General features: G+C 41.3%; 3 protein-coding genes across 9 annotated transcripts in view; 2 read left to right on the top strand and 1 right to left on the bottom strand.

Moving 5' to 3' along the window:
• LOC147043524 (cationic amino acid transporter 2) overlaps nt 1-12,726 on the bottom strand; it is a 53,937-nt gene that overhangs the window by 4,787 nt on the left and 36,424 nt on the right. For all 4 annotated transcript variants that reach the window (XM_085936411.1, XM_085936412.1, XM_085936414.1 and 1 more), the window contains one exon: nt 70-5,471. In XM_085936411.1, coding sequence (XP_085792537.1) covers nt 70-177 — 108 coding nt within the window. In that variant the 5' untranslated portion in view covers nt 178-5,471. The remainder of the gene's footprint in view (nt 1-69; nt 5,472-12,726) is intronic.
• casr (calcium-sensing receptor) lies at nt 2,074-5,563 on the top strand. The gene is made up of 6 exons (XM_085936425.1): nt 2,074-2,381; nt 2,516-2,822; nt 2,934-3,773; nt 3,848-4,078; nt 4,243-4,366; nt 4,428-5,563. The coding sequence occupies exons 1-6, from the start codon at nt 2,197-2,199 to the stop codon at nt 5,561-5,563; spliced, it is 2,823 nt and encodes a 940-aa protein (XP_085792551.1). The 5' UTR covers nt 2,074-2,196.
• Nucleotides 7,018-10,951, top strand: b4galt4 (UDP-Gal:betaGlcNAc beta 1,4- galactosyltransferase, polypeptide 4). 4 transcript variants are annotated; one of them, XM_085936629.1, is made up of 9 exons: nt 7,018-7,243; nt 7,388-7,494; nt 7,854-8,295; nt 8,537-8,982; nt 9,177-9,409; nt 9,490-9,677; nt 9,818-9,940; nt 10,024-10,128; nt 10,201-10,951. In XM_085936629.1, exons 4-9 carry the CDS (start codon nt 8,718-8,720, stop codon nt 10,328-10,330), a joined length of 1,044 nt encoding a protein of 347 aa, XP_085792755.1. In that variant the 5' UTR covers nt 7,018-7,243; nt 7,388-7,494; nt 7,854-8,295; nt 8,537-8,717; the 3' UTR covers nt 10,331-10,951. The 4 variants fall into 4 exon arrangements, with proteins under 4 accessions (XP_085792755.1, XP_085792754.1, XP_085792753.1 ...); XM_085936628.1 differs by having other exon boundaries at nt 7,854-8,306; XM_085936627.1 differs by lacking the exon at nt 7,854-8,295.

The raw sequence follows: 12,726 nt of genomic DNA, 5'->3' as shown, positions 1-12,726 counted from the left end.
ATAGTAGACAATAGTAATGGAGCGAAATAGCATATCTGAATATTTTTACCCCCCAAAATATTCCCTTACCTTTGCAGGATGAGAGTGACTTTCAACGTGGTTCGGACTACACCACTTGTGGGAATATGTCAAACCCTTGACTGTGAACTTTTCATAGCACATGTTTTTTTGATGCATGATGTTACATTTCAGACATATGTGTCATTTCTGAGAGCTGGGAGAAGATCAGAATTATTGGCATGTCTAACATTCAGCCATTTCATAACGTAATACAATCCAATCATATAGGATGGGTTGCCTAGTATTTGTGTTCCGAGGATTACTAGTAGACATCGTCAAATAGAGTTGTTTAGAGGCGTTGCCAAATTATTCCTGGCGGATAAATTGATACTTTAATCATTCTCAGTGGGGAAATTTAGATGACTGCAAACTATGGAAAATATTCTCATCAGATTACATCAAAATCAAACAAAGGGAAACATTTTAAGCAAGTTTCCTAAGAAAGCACTGTTTAGATTCTCAGTGGACACTACATTAGGAACACTTGCACAATTTAAGGAAATCCAATAAAAGAACTAAAAACGTTTTTGAAAGATGTTCAGTTTTGACACGGTCAACGAGCTATTACATTCAACAGTATGTATTTTTGTGCTTTACACACAATTTAATAGTTCACCCCAAATACTAGAAACATAGGCAGGCTCCCACACTATCCAGCGGCTAATTGTGCGGCACACAGAAGAGTAAAATTGTTTTTAGCCGAGACATCTGCTCAGCAACAAATCGAGAGTGGATCATCAGAGCAGAAGGAACTCTGTTTGGAGAATCTAATGGTGCAATCCATAGCTTCTAGGGATTCACACTACTATGCTGTTATGCAGATTAGAATTGAACCCAAAATAACAAGAGGGGGGAAAATATATTGTTATTTAATATTATTATTGAAATTTTCTCAAAAGTGGCTGGAGATGATGAGGTGAGGAGGAGTGGAGGGTGAGGGGGCTTTATTAGCTGGAGGAAATGGATAAACCTTCTCTCTGTTAATCATTTATCAAGACCACAAAGTAGCCTCAAAAAGTAATTGCCCACTGAATTCATTCCACACTCAGGATATTCTGGTTAAACACCTTTAAATGACTCATTGCAATTCGTTCGCTGAATTTTGTTCCAGTGATCTCAAAGAGATTTGGGTAAGTTCATTTTAGGGATATTTTCCATGTCTGGCTATTTTTTTTTTCCCGTCTTTGTTTGGTTTTATAGAATACAGTGTTAGTACTGTTATTCTGTACTCTCTCTGGAGTTTTGATAAAGATTTGTCAAAGTCATTTCACACCTATAATAATATTTTTACACATTATGTATTTAAAAAAATTTATGGAAAACTTGATGGAACATAAGAATGGAGAATGCCAGGAAGAAAACAAATCCAATATTGCACTCTATGCATTTTTATTTGTGTGTACATTATTGTTGTTGTAAATATTGTGTGTTTATGAATAGTGCATCCATTCTTTCTCAATCTGAGTCTCTTGGGCCCTGGTGAGTTTTCATTGGGGTTGCTGCAATCTCTGTCATTAGTTATACAAGTCAAAGTTATGTCAATAAATGATGTATTGACGTAAGTATGTTTGTGATTAGCCAAATTTGAGATGTGGCTATTGAGTTGAAAATCTTGGATAATATCAACTGCTTATTGGTCTATCCATCCATCCATCCATCCATCCATCCATCCATCCATCCATCCATCCATCCATCCATCCATCCATCCATCCATCCATCCATCCATCCATCCATCCATCCATCCATCCATCCATCCATCTTAATGCAAGATTAATTGCTGTTAAGAATTTAGAATTTGAACAAAAGAGCTTTCAAAGGTAAAGCAGAGTGTGCGGCAGCCGTTACTTCATTATCACATCTCTGCCCCAGCATTTTTCCAGCACTATTAGCGTGATGCAGGCGGGCTGCTTTTGGCTGCTCTCCTTGCTTGATGACTGGGTTGACTGGCCACAGCATAAGCCTGCAGGAAGGAGGCCCATTAGAGTGTGACTCTCTTTCTCAGATCAACACTTCTTTCTTTCTACTCTCCCCAGCGTGAACATGACCGTCACACGGCAACACGACCAGCAGAGATAAAACTATCGTGTCTTGATTGAAAAAAAAAACAAAAAACAATAATCCCTCCCAGCAGAAAAGATGCCATTTGCTCTGTGTTATCTGCTGCTCCTGGGATGCACTTGTGTCATGTCCACCTACGGGCCTCATCAGCGAGCACAGATGACTGGTGATATTTTGCTGGGAGGACTCTTTCCCATTCACTTTGGGGTGGCGTCCAAAGACCAAGACCTGGCGGCGCGGCCTGAGTCTACGCAATGTGTCAGGTGACCGAAACACATTAAATAAACCTGAACGAGCGGAGTACTTTATCAGAATCCTTTACAACAATAATACAGAGTTTTCAAATGTGTCAATATGGCTAACTCTGAGTTACTGTATGTCGTGTTGTGTCTTCCAGATTTAATTTCCGTGGTTTCCGTTGGCTGCAGACCATGATTTTTGCAATTGAGGAGATTAACAACAGCAGCACTCTGCTACCAAACATCACATTGGGTTACAGGATCTTTGACACGTGCAACACTGTGTCAAAAGCACTGGAAGCCACTCTAAGTTTTGTGGCCCAAAATAAGATCGACTCGTTGAATTTGGATGAATTTTGCAACTGCACCGACCACATCCCATCTACTATAGCGGTCGTAGGAGCCGCTGGATCCGCTGTTTCCACAGCGGTGGCAAACCTATTGGGACTGTTTTATATTCCACAGGTAAATCTGCCAAAGCCAACACGTGAAAATGTAGATCTCTGTAGAACCAGGAAAAGCTCAGAATCTATAAATCCATCCATTCATCCAAGGCGTGAACTCTTTATCTTTCAGATCAGCTATGCCTCATCCAGTCGCCTTCTAAGCAACAAGAATCAGTACAAGTCCTTCATGAGAACTATTCCTTCGGATGAGTACCAGGCTATGGCAATGGCGGAAGTAATCGAGTATTTCCAATGGAACTGGGTCATTGCCGTGGCCTCAGATGATGATTACGGGCGACCCAGCATAGAAAAGTTTGAGAAAGAAATGGAGGAGAGAGACATCTGCATTCATCTCAATGAACTCATCTCTCAGTACATGGAGGACCACGAAATCCAAGCGCTGGCCGACAGGATTGAAAATTCTAGCGCCAAAGTCATCGTGGTGTTTGCTAGTGGTCCTGATATGGAGCCTCTCATTAAAGAGATGGTGAGAAGAAACATCACTAATCGCATTTGGATTGCCAGTGAAGCTTGGGCAAGCTCCTCTCTCATTGCTAAACCTGAATATCTCGATGTAGTGGCAGGCACCGTTGCGTTTGCCTTAAAGGCGGGACATATACCCGAGTTGAAAGAGTTCCTGCAACAAGTGCAACCAAAGAAAGATGGCCACAATGAATTTGTCAGGGAGTTTTGGGAGGAAACTTTTAACTGCTATCTGCAAGACAGTCCGAGACGCCAAGAAAGTGACAACGGTAGCACGAGTTTTAGGCCTTTGTGTACTGGTGAGGAAGACATCACCAGTGTGGAGACACCCTACCTGGACTACTCCCACCTTCGTATCTCATACAATGTGTACGTGGCCGTTTATGCCATTGCACAGGCCCTGCAGAACATCTTAACCTGTACACCTGGACATGGATTATTTGCAAACAATTCTTGTGCAGATATAAAGAAAATGGAAGCATGGCAGGTATACATACCGTTTTTCAACAAACAAAGATGCTAGATCAAGTACGTGTCATTAAACGCAAATTTGTGTTGCAGGTACTCAAGCAACTCAGACATCTGAAATATAGCAACAGTGCTGGAGGAAAGATGAATTTTGACGAGAACTTTGATTTGCGGGCAAACTACACAATCATCAACTGGCACAGGTCCGCTGAAGATGGTTCTGTGGTTTTTGAGGAGGTTGGATACTATAATGTTTATTCAAAAAGGGGAGGCAAGTTGGTCATTGATAAGACAAAGATTCTCTGGAACGGATTCAGTTTGGAGGTAAGCGTCAATTGCAATGCCGTTCAATTCAAGTTAGAACAGTTCACTATCATCTGGAAAAGAAATTCCAGATCTGGTAGTGAAAAGAGATCTATGGATGGATGAATTTGTTGAGGTTTTGCAGTATTCCAGTTATGTTTCCACAACTGTTTCCAATCTACCAGGTACCGTTCTCCAACTGCAGTGAGGAGTGCGAACCCGGTACCAGAAAGGGCATCATCGACAGTATGCCTACTTGTTGCTTTGAATGCAGTGAGTGCTCAGATGGAGAGTACAGCAACCACAAAGGTACGTTGCATTTCTGAAAAGTACTCAAGTGGTTCTAATGTTCTTTTTATTTTCCACGCAGATGCCAGTATTTGCACCAAGTGTCCCAATAACTCTTGGTCCAGTGGAAACCACACCTCCTGCTTTTTAAAAGAAATAGAGTTTCTGTCCTGGACTGAACCATTTGGGATAGCTTTGACTATATGCGCAGTACTGGGTGTCGTCTTGACAGCATTTGTAATGGGAGTGTTTGTCAAATTTCGCAACACCCCAATAGTGAAGGCCACGAACCGAGAATTGTCTTACTTATTGCTCTTCTCGCTTATTTGCTGTTTCTCTAGCTCGCTCATTTTCATCGGACGGCCGCACGATTGGATGTGCCGTCTGCGCCAACCGGCTTTTGGTGTCAGTTTTGTTCTTTGCATTTCTTGCATCCTCGTCAAAACCAACAGAGTGCTTTTGGTCTTTGAGGCCAAGATCCCGACCAGTTTCCATCGTAAATGGTGGGGTTTGAACCTGCAGTTTCTTTTGGTCTTTCTCTTCACCTTTGTCCAAGTTATGATATGCGTGGTGTGGCTTTACAACGCTCCGCCTTCCAGCTACATGAACCATGACATCGATGAGATTATTTTCATCACCTGCAATGAGGGATCTGAGATGGCTCTTGCGTTTCTCATTGGCTACACATGCCTATTGGCGGCAATCTGTTTCTTCTTTGCATTCAAATCGCGCAAACTTCCAGAAAACTTCACCGAAGCCAAGTTCATTACTTTCAGCATGCTCATCTTTTTCATCGTTTGGATCTCCTTCATCCCCGCCTACTTTAGCACTTACGGCAAGTTTGTTTCAGCGGTGGAAGTCATCGCAATTCTGGCGTCCAGCTTCGGGATGCTGGCCTGTATTTTCTTCAATAAGGTCTACATCATCTTATTCAAATCCTCCAGGAACACCATTGAGGAAGTCAGGTGCAGCACGGCAGCCCATGCCTTCAAAGTGGCCGCCAAAGCCACACTCAAACAAGGCACGGTGTCCAGAAAAAAATCCGGTAGTAGCGGTGGATCGTCTGCTTCATCGCCGTCGTCCTCCGTCAGTCTCAAGACTAATGGTGACGGTGGCGAGACGCCCTCTGGAAGGAAAAAGCCAAGAGTGAGCTTTGGCAGCGGGACCGTCATGTTGTCTTTAAGTTTTGAGGAGTCCAGAAGAGGTTCTTTAATGTGATGGCCTACCTTTTAGTTACATTTTTGGGGACTTTAAAAAGGAACTAAAAAACACATCAGATTGCCTAATAAACTAATTTACAGTATGTTCTATTGACTTTCAGCATTGATTTGACCCGTATATGTTTGTTTACGTTAGCTAGATTACAATTTTTATTCGATCGGATTGGTCTGTTGGATAACGTTCCGTTGGTTTGTCACTTACAAAGCTTTGACGTTAACTTAAAGGAACCACGCAAAAAAAAAATTTTCTAAGGACAGTAAACTTGCAGTCAAGGCTCCTAGAGAATTCTTTGGAAGAGTTTTAAAGAACTTTCTGTGCTTGCTTATCACAAGTGTGTGACAAGAGCAAACAGTGCAGATGTCATGTCTCGCATGTAAATGCTATTCACACAACAGACCGAAATGATAGGCAGTCTTGACGTGCAGGAGGTATAGCCATCAGGTTGGAACATCTTTGTGGGTGGCACTATTTGTTAAAAAAAAAAACAATGTGAAGTTTGATGGTTGCCTTTGTTATGCTTTTTTTTTTGGTCTTGGGTTTTTTACTACAGTAAAATGAATCATCAAACTAGAGAGAGCCGCCTTATTGATACCAATGTATGCATTTAACTAGGTACCAGCAGCTTTAAAGAAGGGAAATCATCACCACTATCATCACCTAATGCAGGGGTTTCCAACTGGTTTTGTCCAAGGGACCACCATTATAACCAAAAAGCAACTCAGGGACCACTGCTTTGGCAGATTATTATTTTATTTTGCACCAAAGTAGGAAAGATCTACACAGGCTATTTAATATTATGTCTATTTAGGGAATCTCAGCTACATTTGACATAATTTGGATGGGTAAATGATTCACAGAATTAGCTGGAAAATAAATTACGTCTAAATGATAAATGCATTTTATTTAAAAAAAATGTTACAATTATTTTCCATTTCCAATTTCGCGGACCACCTGCAACACTGCCTTGGACCACTAGAGGGCCGCAGACCACCGGTTGATAATCAATGATCTAATTAAAGCTTTCTCTAAAAATCTAACTTTTTTTTTCATTTGTAAGGAGGGCAAGGGGCTTTTGAGGATGACACGCTGAGATTTTTAAGATCAGAGTTGACCTTAAACAGGCTGAAAAGCAGCTGGACAACTAAAGATCCACTAAACAACAAATGGATGTCCAGCCGAGACCAGCATGGTGTTCACATCTGATCTGCAGTGTGAAACGAGACTGAAAGACATTTCCATTTGTCTCAGGCCTAGCGATTTATATAAGCAGTGTTTAACCAATGTAATAGCTAGATATGCTATGACATCTTGATATAAATGACTTTACAAAGCAAACTACAAGTAGTACACTATTAGTGACTACAATAACCGAAAATGCAGCCCACGCTTCCAAATGAAGACATTTATGGTCATCCTGAAATTTCAAAGTAAAAGCCGGAAATGCTTTTGTCATGAAAGCCCCACTTCGGACGTGCAAGTATTTCCGTTAACTTTACAACTGGGAGCGACATGTTAGAAGCGTTAAAGTGGAAACAACAACTCTTGTAACTAAACGCAGACACCTGGAATTAAGCATTAAGCAATGCTTTTAATTCTCCGCGGGCTGTCCATTAAAGCCTGCGTGCATATTCAGCTGATGTTGGCAAACTAGCGAAGTAGGGAGACGCTACAGAGGAGGTAACAAACAGTTATGGAGATAATGACGTATGATTTGTGTGCAAACATGGCAGAGCATCCGGGTGGAGGAGGACGTGTCGCTTTTGTGAAAGGTGTCTAGTTATACTTGTGTCCCTTTTCTTGTTGGCGTGCATTGTACTGTAGTGGCCACTGTGCTATGCTGGGATGCTCGAGAAGCTAACCAATGCTAGGTGGACTTACCAAAAAGAAGATGACTTCGAGGAAAAACAAGCATCATTGGATCATTTGAAGTAAGTAGTTACAAGAAAACAAACTAATTTCTATTGCATTTTGTTTGTGCACGTTCACCAGATTGTTGTGATTGTTATTGTTGAGTTTCTTGTCAATGTTAATTAACCATAGCAACTGAATGCCCCTTGTATTGTTGGTTACTCCATTTAACCCTTGTGCAGTGAACTATAATTGACCATGAAAGGCGAGTGACATAACTAAGTCATTTATAAATATATTTTGACTCAAATGTTTCGTGGCACGAGACCTATCCATACATATGTATTGTTTGTTAATCTGTTTGTATTTTATACTCTTTATGGGCAATAAACCAATATTGTGCCATGAGCACAAATAACTAAGATGTACATAAATGCAGGACCCTCAAAGTGACCAAGACTACGTTTGGTGCTGACCGCTGGACTGACCGACTCCTCGTGTCCAGGCTCAAACGTTCTATCCTGCCTGTGAGAAGAACCCAAGACAAAAGACTGCAAAGAGACTGAATGAACATCTCCAAGTTGCAGAAGACTTCTCCGAGAACCTCGAGAGTAAACTGACTAATACAATGCATGATGAAGGGGCCAGCATAGAGGAGCAGTGGTCAACCTTTCGAGACGTTGTATAATCAACTGCCTCTTAACACATTGGACCTGCTACCCGGCTTAACCAAGACTGGTTTGATGAAAACGAGGAAGGGATACAGGCGCTGCTCGCAGAGAAACAACTCCTTCGAGAGCATCAGAACGACCTATCCTCACAACCCAAGAAGGATTATGAAGAAGCTACTCGTGATGCAGGACAACTGGTTCAGCAACAAGGCAGATGAAATGTTTGTAATGTAAAAATAAGTATTAGGGTGATATATTGCTCTTATTAAACATGCATTAAAATTATCTTAAGGCACCGCTGTACGTAATTGTGAATCAATTGCTGCGCCTTGTTTGAAAGAAGTTCTACAAGGTTCTACCGTGTCAAGCTGTGTTTTGAATTTTTTTTTTTTTTTTGCATACAGACATGTTATTTCTGTGCTTTAACATCTGATCTCTCTCTGTGTTTCAGTTGACATCGATTAATCCTCCCAGTAACTACATCTTCGGGCTACAACCATGGATGTTCACTCCAATATGGAACCACATGGTGGAAACTGTTAAACTAGGAGCATGCTTCATTGTCATGTCCTGACTGCTCCAGCTATGAAGGGCACCTTTTAAATTAGAAGAGCTACCACATCATCACAGCCATGGGTTTTTGTTCGGCTGCTTGTTGCAAGTTGTCGCGCAGGGCGAAGTATCTTTTTTTACTGCTTCTCCCTCTTTCTGTGCTGGCATGGATTTGCCTGTTCTCGGGTGGCAGTGTAAAATCTTTCACGGTTCTCTCGGCGGCATCACAAGCTCTCGTTAAAAAAGAGAACACGCAGGACCTGGCAAACTCGGGGACATCGGTGACGCTTCGCTTAATGACACCGACGCCGAGAGCAGAATGTCCGAAGGAGTCGCCGCTGCTACGTGAGTTAACCTCCACGTTTGATTTAACGGGTGGAGAAAAGATGTATAGTTCTTAGAACAGATCCCAACAGTTCTCAATCTCATCATTTTGTACAGATGTTCCTAATGAAGTGTATGGATCGAAAATATGAAAAACTAGATTCTAAAATTTTGGCACTGTCTCTGGGTGGATGATGCCAATTCTGATTCTTTAGAAGGAGCGGTGAAACTGAACTTTGAGCCCTCTCTGAAAGTGAAAGATGTGGAGGGTGAGAACAAGCGAGTGGTGGAAGGCCAGTATCAGCCTTTGTCGTGCACGGCCAGACAGAGCGTGGCCATCCTCATTCCCCATCGCAACCGAGAGCGACACCTCCTCTACTTGCTGCACCACCTGCACCCATTCCTGCAAAGGCAACAACTCCACTATGCTGTTTATGTCATCCAGCAGGTACTTAACAATTGCAATGTTGATGCTTTGTGTGTGTATTCTTGTGTCATATTCAAATTTACGTTGGTTTTTTTTTAAAGGCTGGCGATGCCACTTTTAACCGTGCCAAACTCCTGAACGTGGGTTACTTGGAGGCACTGAAAGACTACACTTGGGACTGTTTCATTTTCCATGACGTGGACTTGGTTCCTGAAAATGATCGCAATCTCTACCTCTGTGATTCACAACCCAAACACCTGGTAGTCGGCCGGAATGCCACGGGATACAAGTACGTTCCTAAGAAAACACTTGTTTCCTGTGTGTGGGGAAAATGGCCCACCCGTTTGTGGTATTAGTCGATTATTGGAAATGTCCTGACATAATCCTAGATGACTCAAAGTAAAAAAAGAAATGTGTTCCCTCCAACAGGCTGCACTACAAAGGCTACTTTGGAGGAGTCTCGGCCATGAGTAGAGAGCAGTTCGGCAAAGTGAATGGATTTGCAAACACCTACTGGGGTTGGGGTGGAGAAGACGATGACCTCCGCATTAGGTGAAAGACAGAAAGGGATTTTGAATTTTTGTTTTTGGTCGGGGGAGATCTGCACACAAATAAAAAATCTTGTGCACTCTTAGGGTGGAACTGCAGAAAATGAAGATTGTAAGGCCACCCGCTGACATCGCACGCTACACGATGGTGTTTCACAAACGAGACAGCGGTAATGAAGTCAACAAAGACAGGTTGGTCATTTGTCATGAACCTGTTCTGACACAAACAAAAATGGCTTATTATTTTTGTCCCCCCCAATACAGGATGAAGCTGTTAAGACGGACACCACTAGTTTGGAAAAAAGATGGACTGAACAGCTGCAAATATCAGATATCATCAGTGGAGAGGTTGCCGCTCTACATCAATGTGACCGCAGACCTCGGAAAGCCGTAGAACACATCGCCAAATGTTGTCGAAGCAACACGTGAACTTTATTGCTCTGCTCCACATTTCATTTAAGCACACCTTGCTCGCACATATCTGTGGCCAAACGTCTAGCTGAGCTTCAATTGTATGGACACAAAAGACACAGTCTTGATATGATTGCAAGATTGAATAGAAAATCATCTTCAGTAAAAGTAGCCTCAAAAGTATTGATAGTTGATTTGAAGATGAAATACAATGTATATCATCATTAGAATACTTTCTACACAGCTTTGAGATTTGTTTGCCCTTACACCATCATGTGTGAAATGGATCTCATTTCAATTGTTATTCAAGAATCATGTTTTGTAGTACAATTGTACTCAAGAGTATGCAATAAGATGTGATGTTCAGCTGAATTATATGATTGTATCTATTTACACACAACTTATTTGTAGTAATAATTTGCAAATGGAAGTTGTCTAAAAGGGTGACGTGGCCTTGTAGGATATTGGTTTTGCAATGGCTGTCCTCATATATTGATCATCTTGGTCATTTCTATTTTGGTTATCAAATGCCTTTTCCTAGAAGTTCTGCAATGTTCATCGAACTGAAAAGCTGGAATTTTGTATGCTAGTACTCTATTTTATTTTATTAAAAAGGGCCTTCTCTACTTGCTTTGCAGGAAAATAATGGGTGTGGGGGATCAATATCTAAATGTGATCAATAAAAATAGCATCTCATGATACAAGTAGTAAACTGCATGAGGGTTAATAACGGGACTTTAACTGCACATATCAAATTTATTGTGGACTTAAAGTGATGTGCAATGGCTTGGATGTTATAATGTGCATGTTTTGTGACCATCAAAACTTTCTTCCATTCATAGATTGGTTGCAAAGTACTTGAATGGCACTTTAAGATGATTTTGGGCACATTGCCAACCCTGACAGACTGATTTTGTTGCTACAGATGTTTTGAAAAAAAAAAAGTCTAATAAACAATTATTTTCATAATGTTATATAGTTTGTGCTGTCATATTCGATGGTAAATTTAGACAAGTGAGATGTTGAAATAAAAAAATAGAAGCTTTTTAGCTTGAAATGATTCCACTGAATGCAGTGCATAAATCCGGCCACTGGGGGGCAGACGTAACAAAGTTCCATCCACAATATAATGATTGGCACTTGGATCACCCTTAAAGCAGATAAGTGGAGTTGGTCTCACACTAGAGAGATAAGAAATCACTGACACATAGAGAACCACAAGCATTCCTGTCCAAGCAATATTTAGATTACGCATGAAATGCTATTTGCACTTTCCGAATCTTATTGCTGTGAAGTGATGGAATGTCTTCACATAGTTTCTTTCCACTATATATCAGAAATGAATTATTACAGTGATAAAATGTGCAGTGACCTCAACTAATGAAAGCTGCTTGTTATTCCCTGCCAGTGACCTCTTGGCTATATATATATATTTTTTACAGGGCAAAGAGAGAGCGGGATATCTGAGGCTTTGTATGGTGGACAGAATGATGTCATGTCCTCTTCCTATGGTGCAGAAAGAGGCTTTGTCTTGCAGAGGCCAGGCATGGTCATCAAGCTCACATGTGACACACTCAAGTGCATTTTCTAAAACAGGCACTGTTGACGCCAATATGTGCTATGTGTAGAAAGCTGCACGAAGAAAATAAAGAGAGCCATCAAAATGTCTGCCTTTTCTTTATAATAATTATTGGGCATAATTGTTACAAATAGACGTTTTTTGATCAATGTTAATGATTTTAACAATGATTTTGTGTCACATCAGGTGAAGTTTGGATTCTGTTAAGGTCTGCCGTGGCGGTCGTTAGCTGAGCCTTAAGCACTGTGATGTCATTTTCAGTGGACAGTAAGTGGAAAAATTCTAAATTCATTCCACAAAAGCAATATTCGTCAGAAAGGTATCACACATTTAACGCAACATCTTCTTTTTTACTTTGACTTTGAGGATTGACTGTTTGGTGGGCTCAAGTGGCAACACAAATGAGTGCCGACAGAGATTTTCTCCTTCACCTCATCATCATTGCGATTGGTAGTCCTATCTGAGCCAATGCACCGCCATTGGTCCTAAGATGTGACTTTTTGGAAAAGTTTAGGCATCCAGTAGAGAGACTTCGAACCTCGGAATACGAAATTTGGGATTGCGGGTGTGCCCTGTAAAACCACTTAGTCTGGACATACAAGGAGTCAATCACGACAACCACCACAATGCAGTGATGACATCCACTTAAGATGCCTGGAAGAATGAAGGAAAGCCTTCAGCATTTAGTTGGAGTCCAGTTGGTCCAAGATGAAAAATGCATATAACAAGAACCATGTGTCCATCTCCTAACCCTAACACCTCGTGCACCCCACCCCCCATTTCCCCATCTGTGCCCTTCA

This window comes from Syngnathus leptorhynchus, chromosome 17 (assembly GCF_054491065.1).
Source record: "Syngnathus leptorhynchus isolate UIUO chromosome 17, UIUO_Slep, whole genome shotgun sequence".
Taxonomy (NCBI): Eukaryota; Metazoa; Chordata; class Actinopteri; order Syngnathiformes; family Syngnathidae; genus Syngnathus; species Syngnathus leptorhynchus.
The sequence above is the reverse complement of the archived record's forward strand: the minus strand, read 5'-3'. Positions and strand labels throughout refer to the sequence as shown.

Bases quoted from the DNA above. Each gene is read 5' to 3' on its own strand.
- b4galt4 (XM_085936630.1), top strand. From the start codon at position 8,718: ATGGGTTTTTGTTCGGCTGCTTGTTGCAAGTTGTCGCGCAGGGCGAAG. The intron at 9,678-9,817 runs GTACGTTCCTAA...TCCCTCCAACAG, and splicing joins CGGAATGCCACGGGATACAA to GCTGCACTACAAAGGCTACT. The intron at 9,941-10,023 runs GTGAAAGACAGA...GTGCACTCTTAG, and splicing joins GACGATGACCTCCGCATTAG to GGTGGAACTGCAGAAAATGA.
- casr (XM_085936425.1), top strand. From the start codon at position 2,197: ATGCCATTTGCTCTGTGTTATCTGCTGCTCCTGGGATGCACTTGTGTC. The intron at 2,382-2,515 runs GTGACCGAAACA...TGTGTCTTCCAG, and splicing joins GAGTCTACGCAATGTGTCAG to ATTTAATTTCCGTGGTTTCC. The intron at 3,774-3,847 runs GTATACATACCG...TTTGTGTTGCAG, and splicing joins AGAAAATGGAAGCATGGCAG to GTACTCAAGCAACTCAGACA.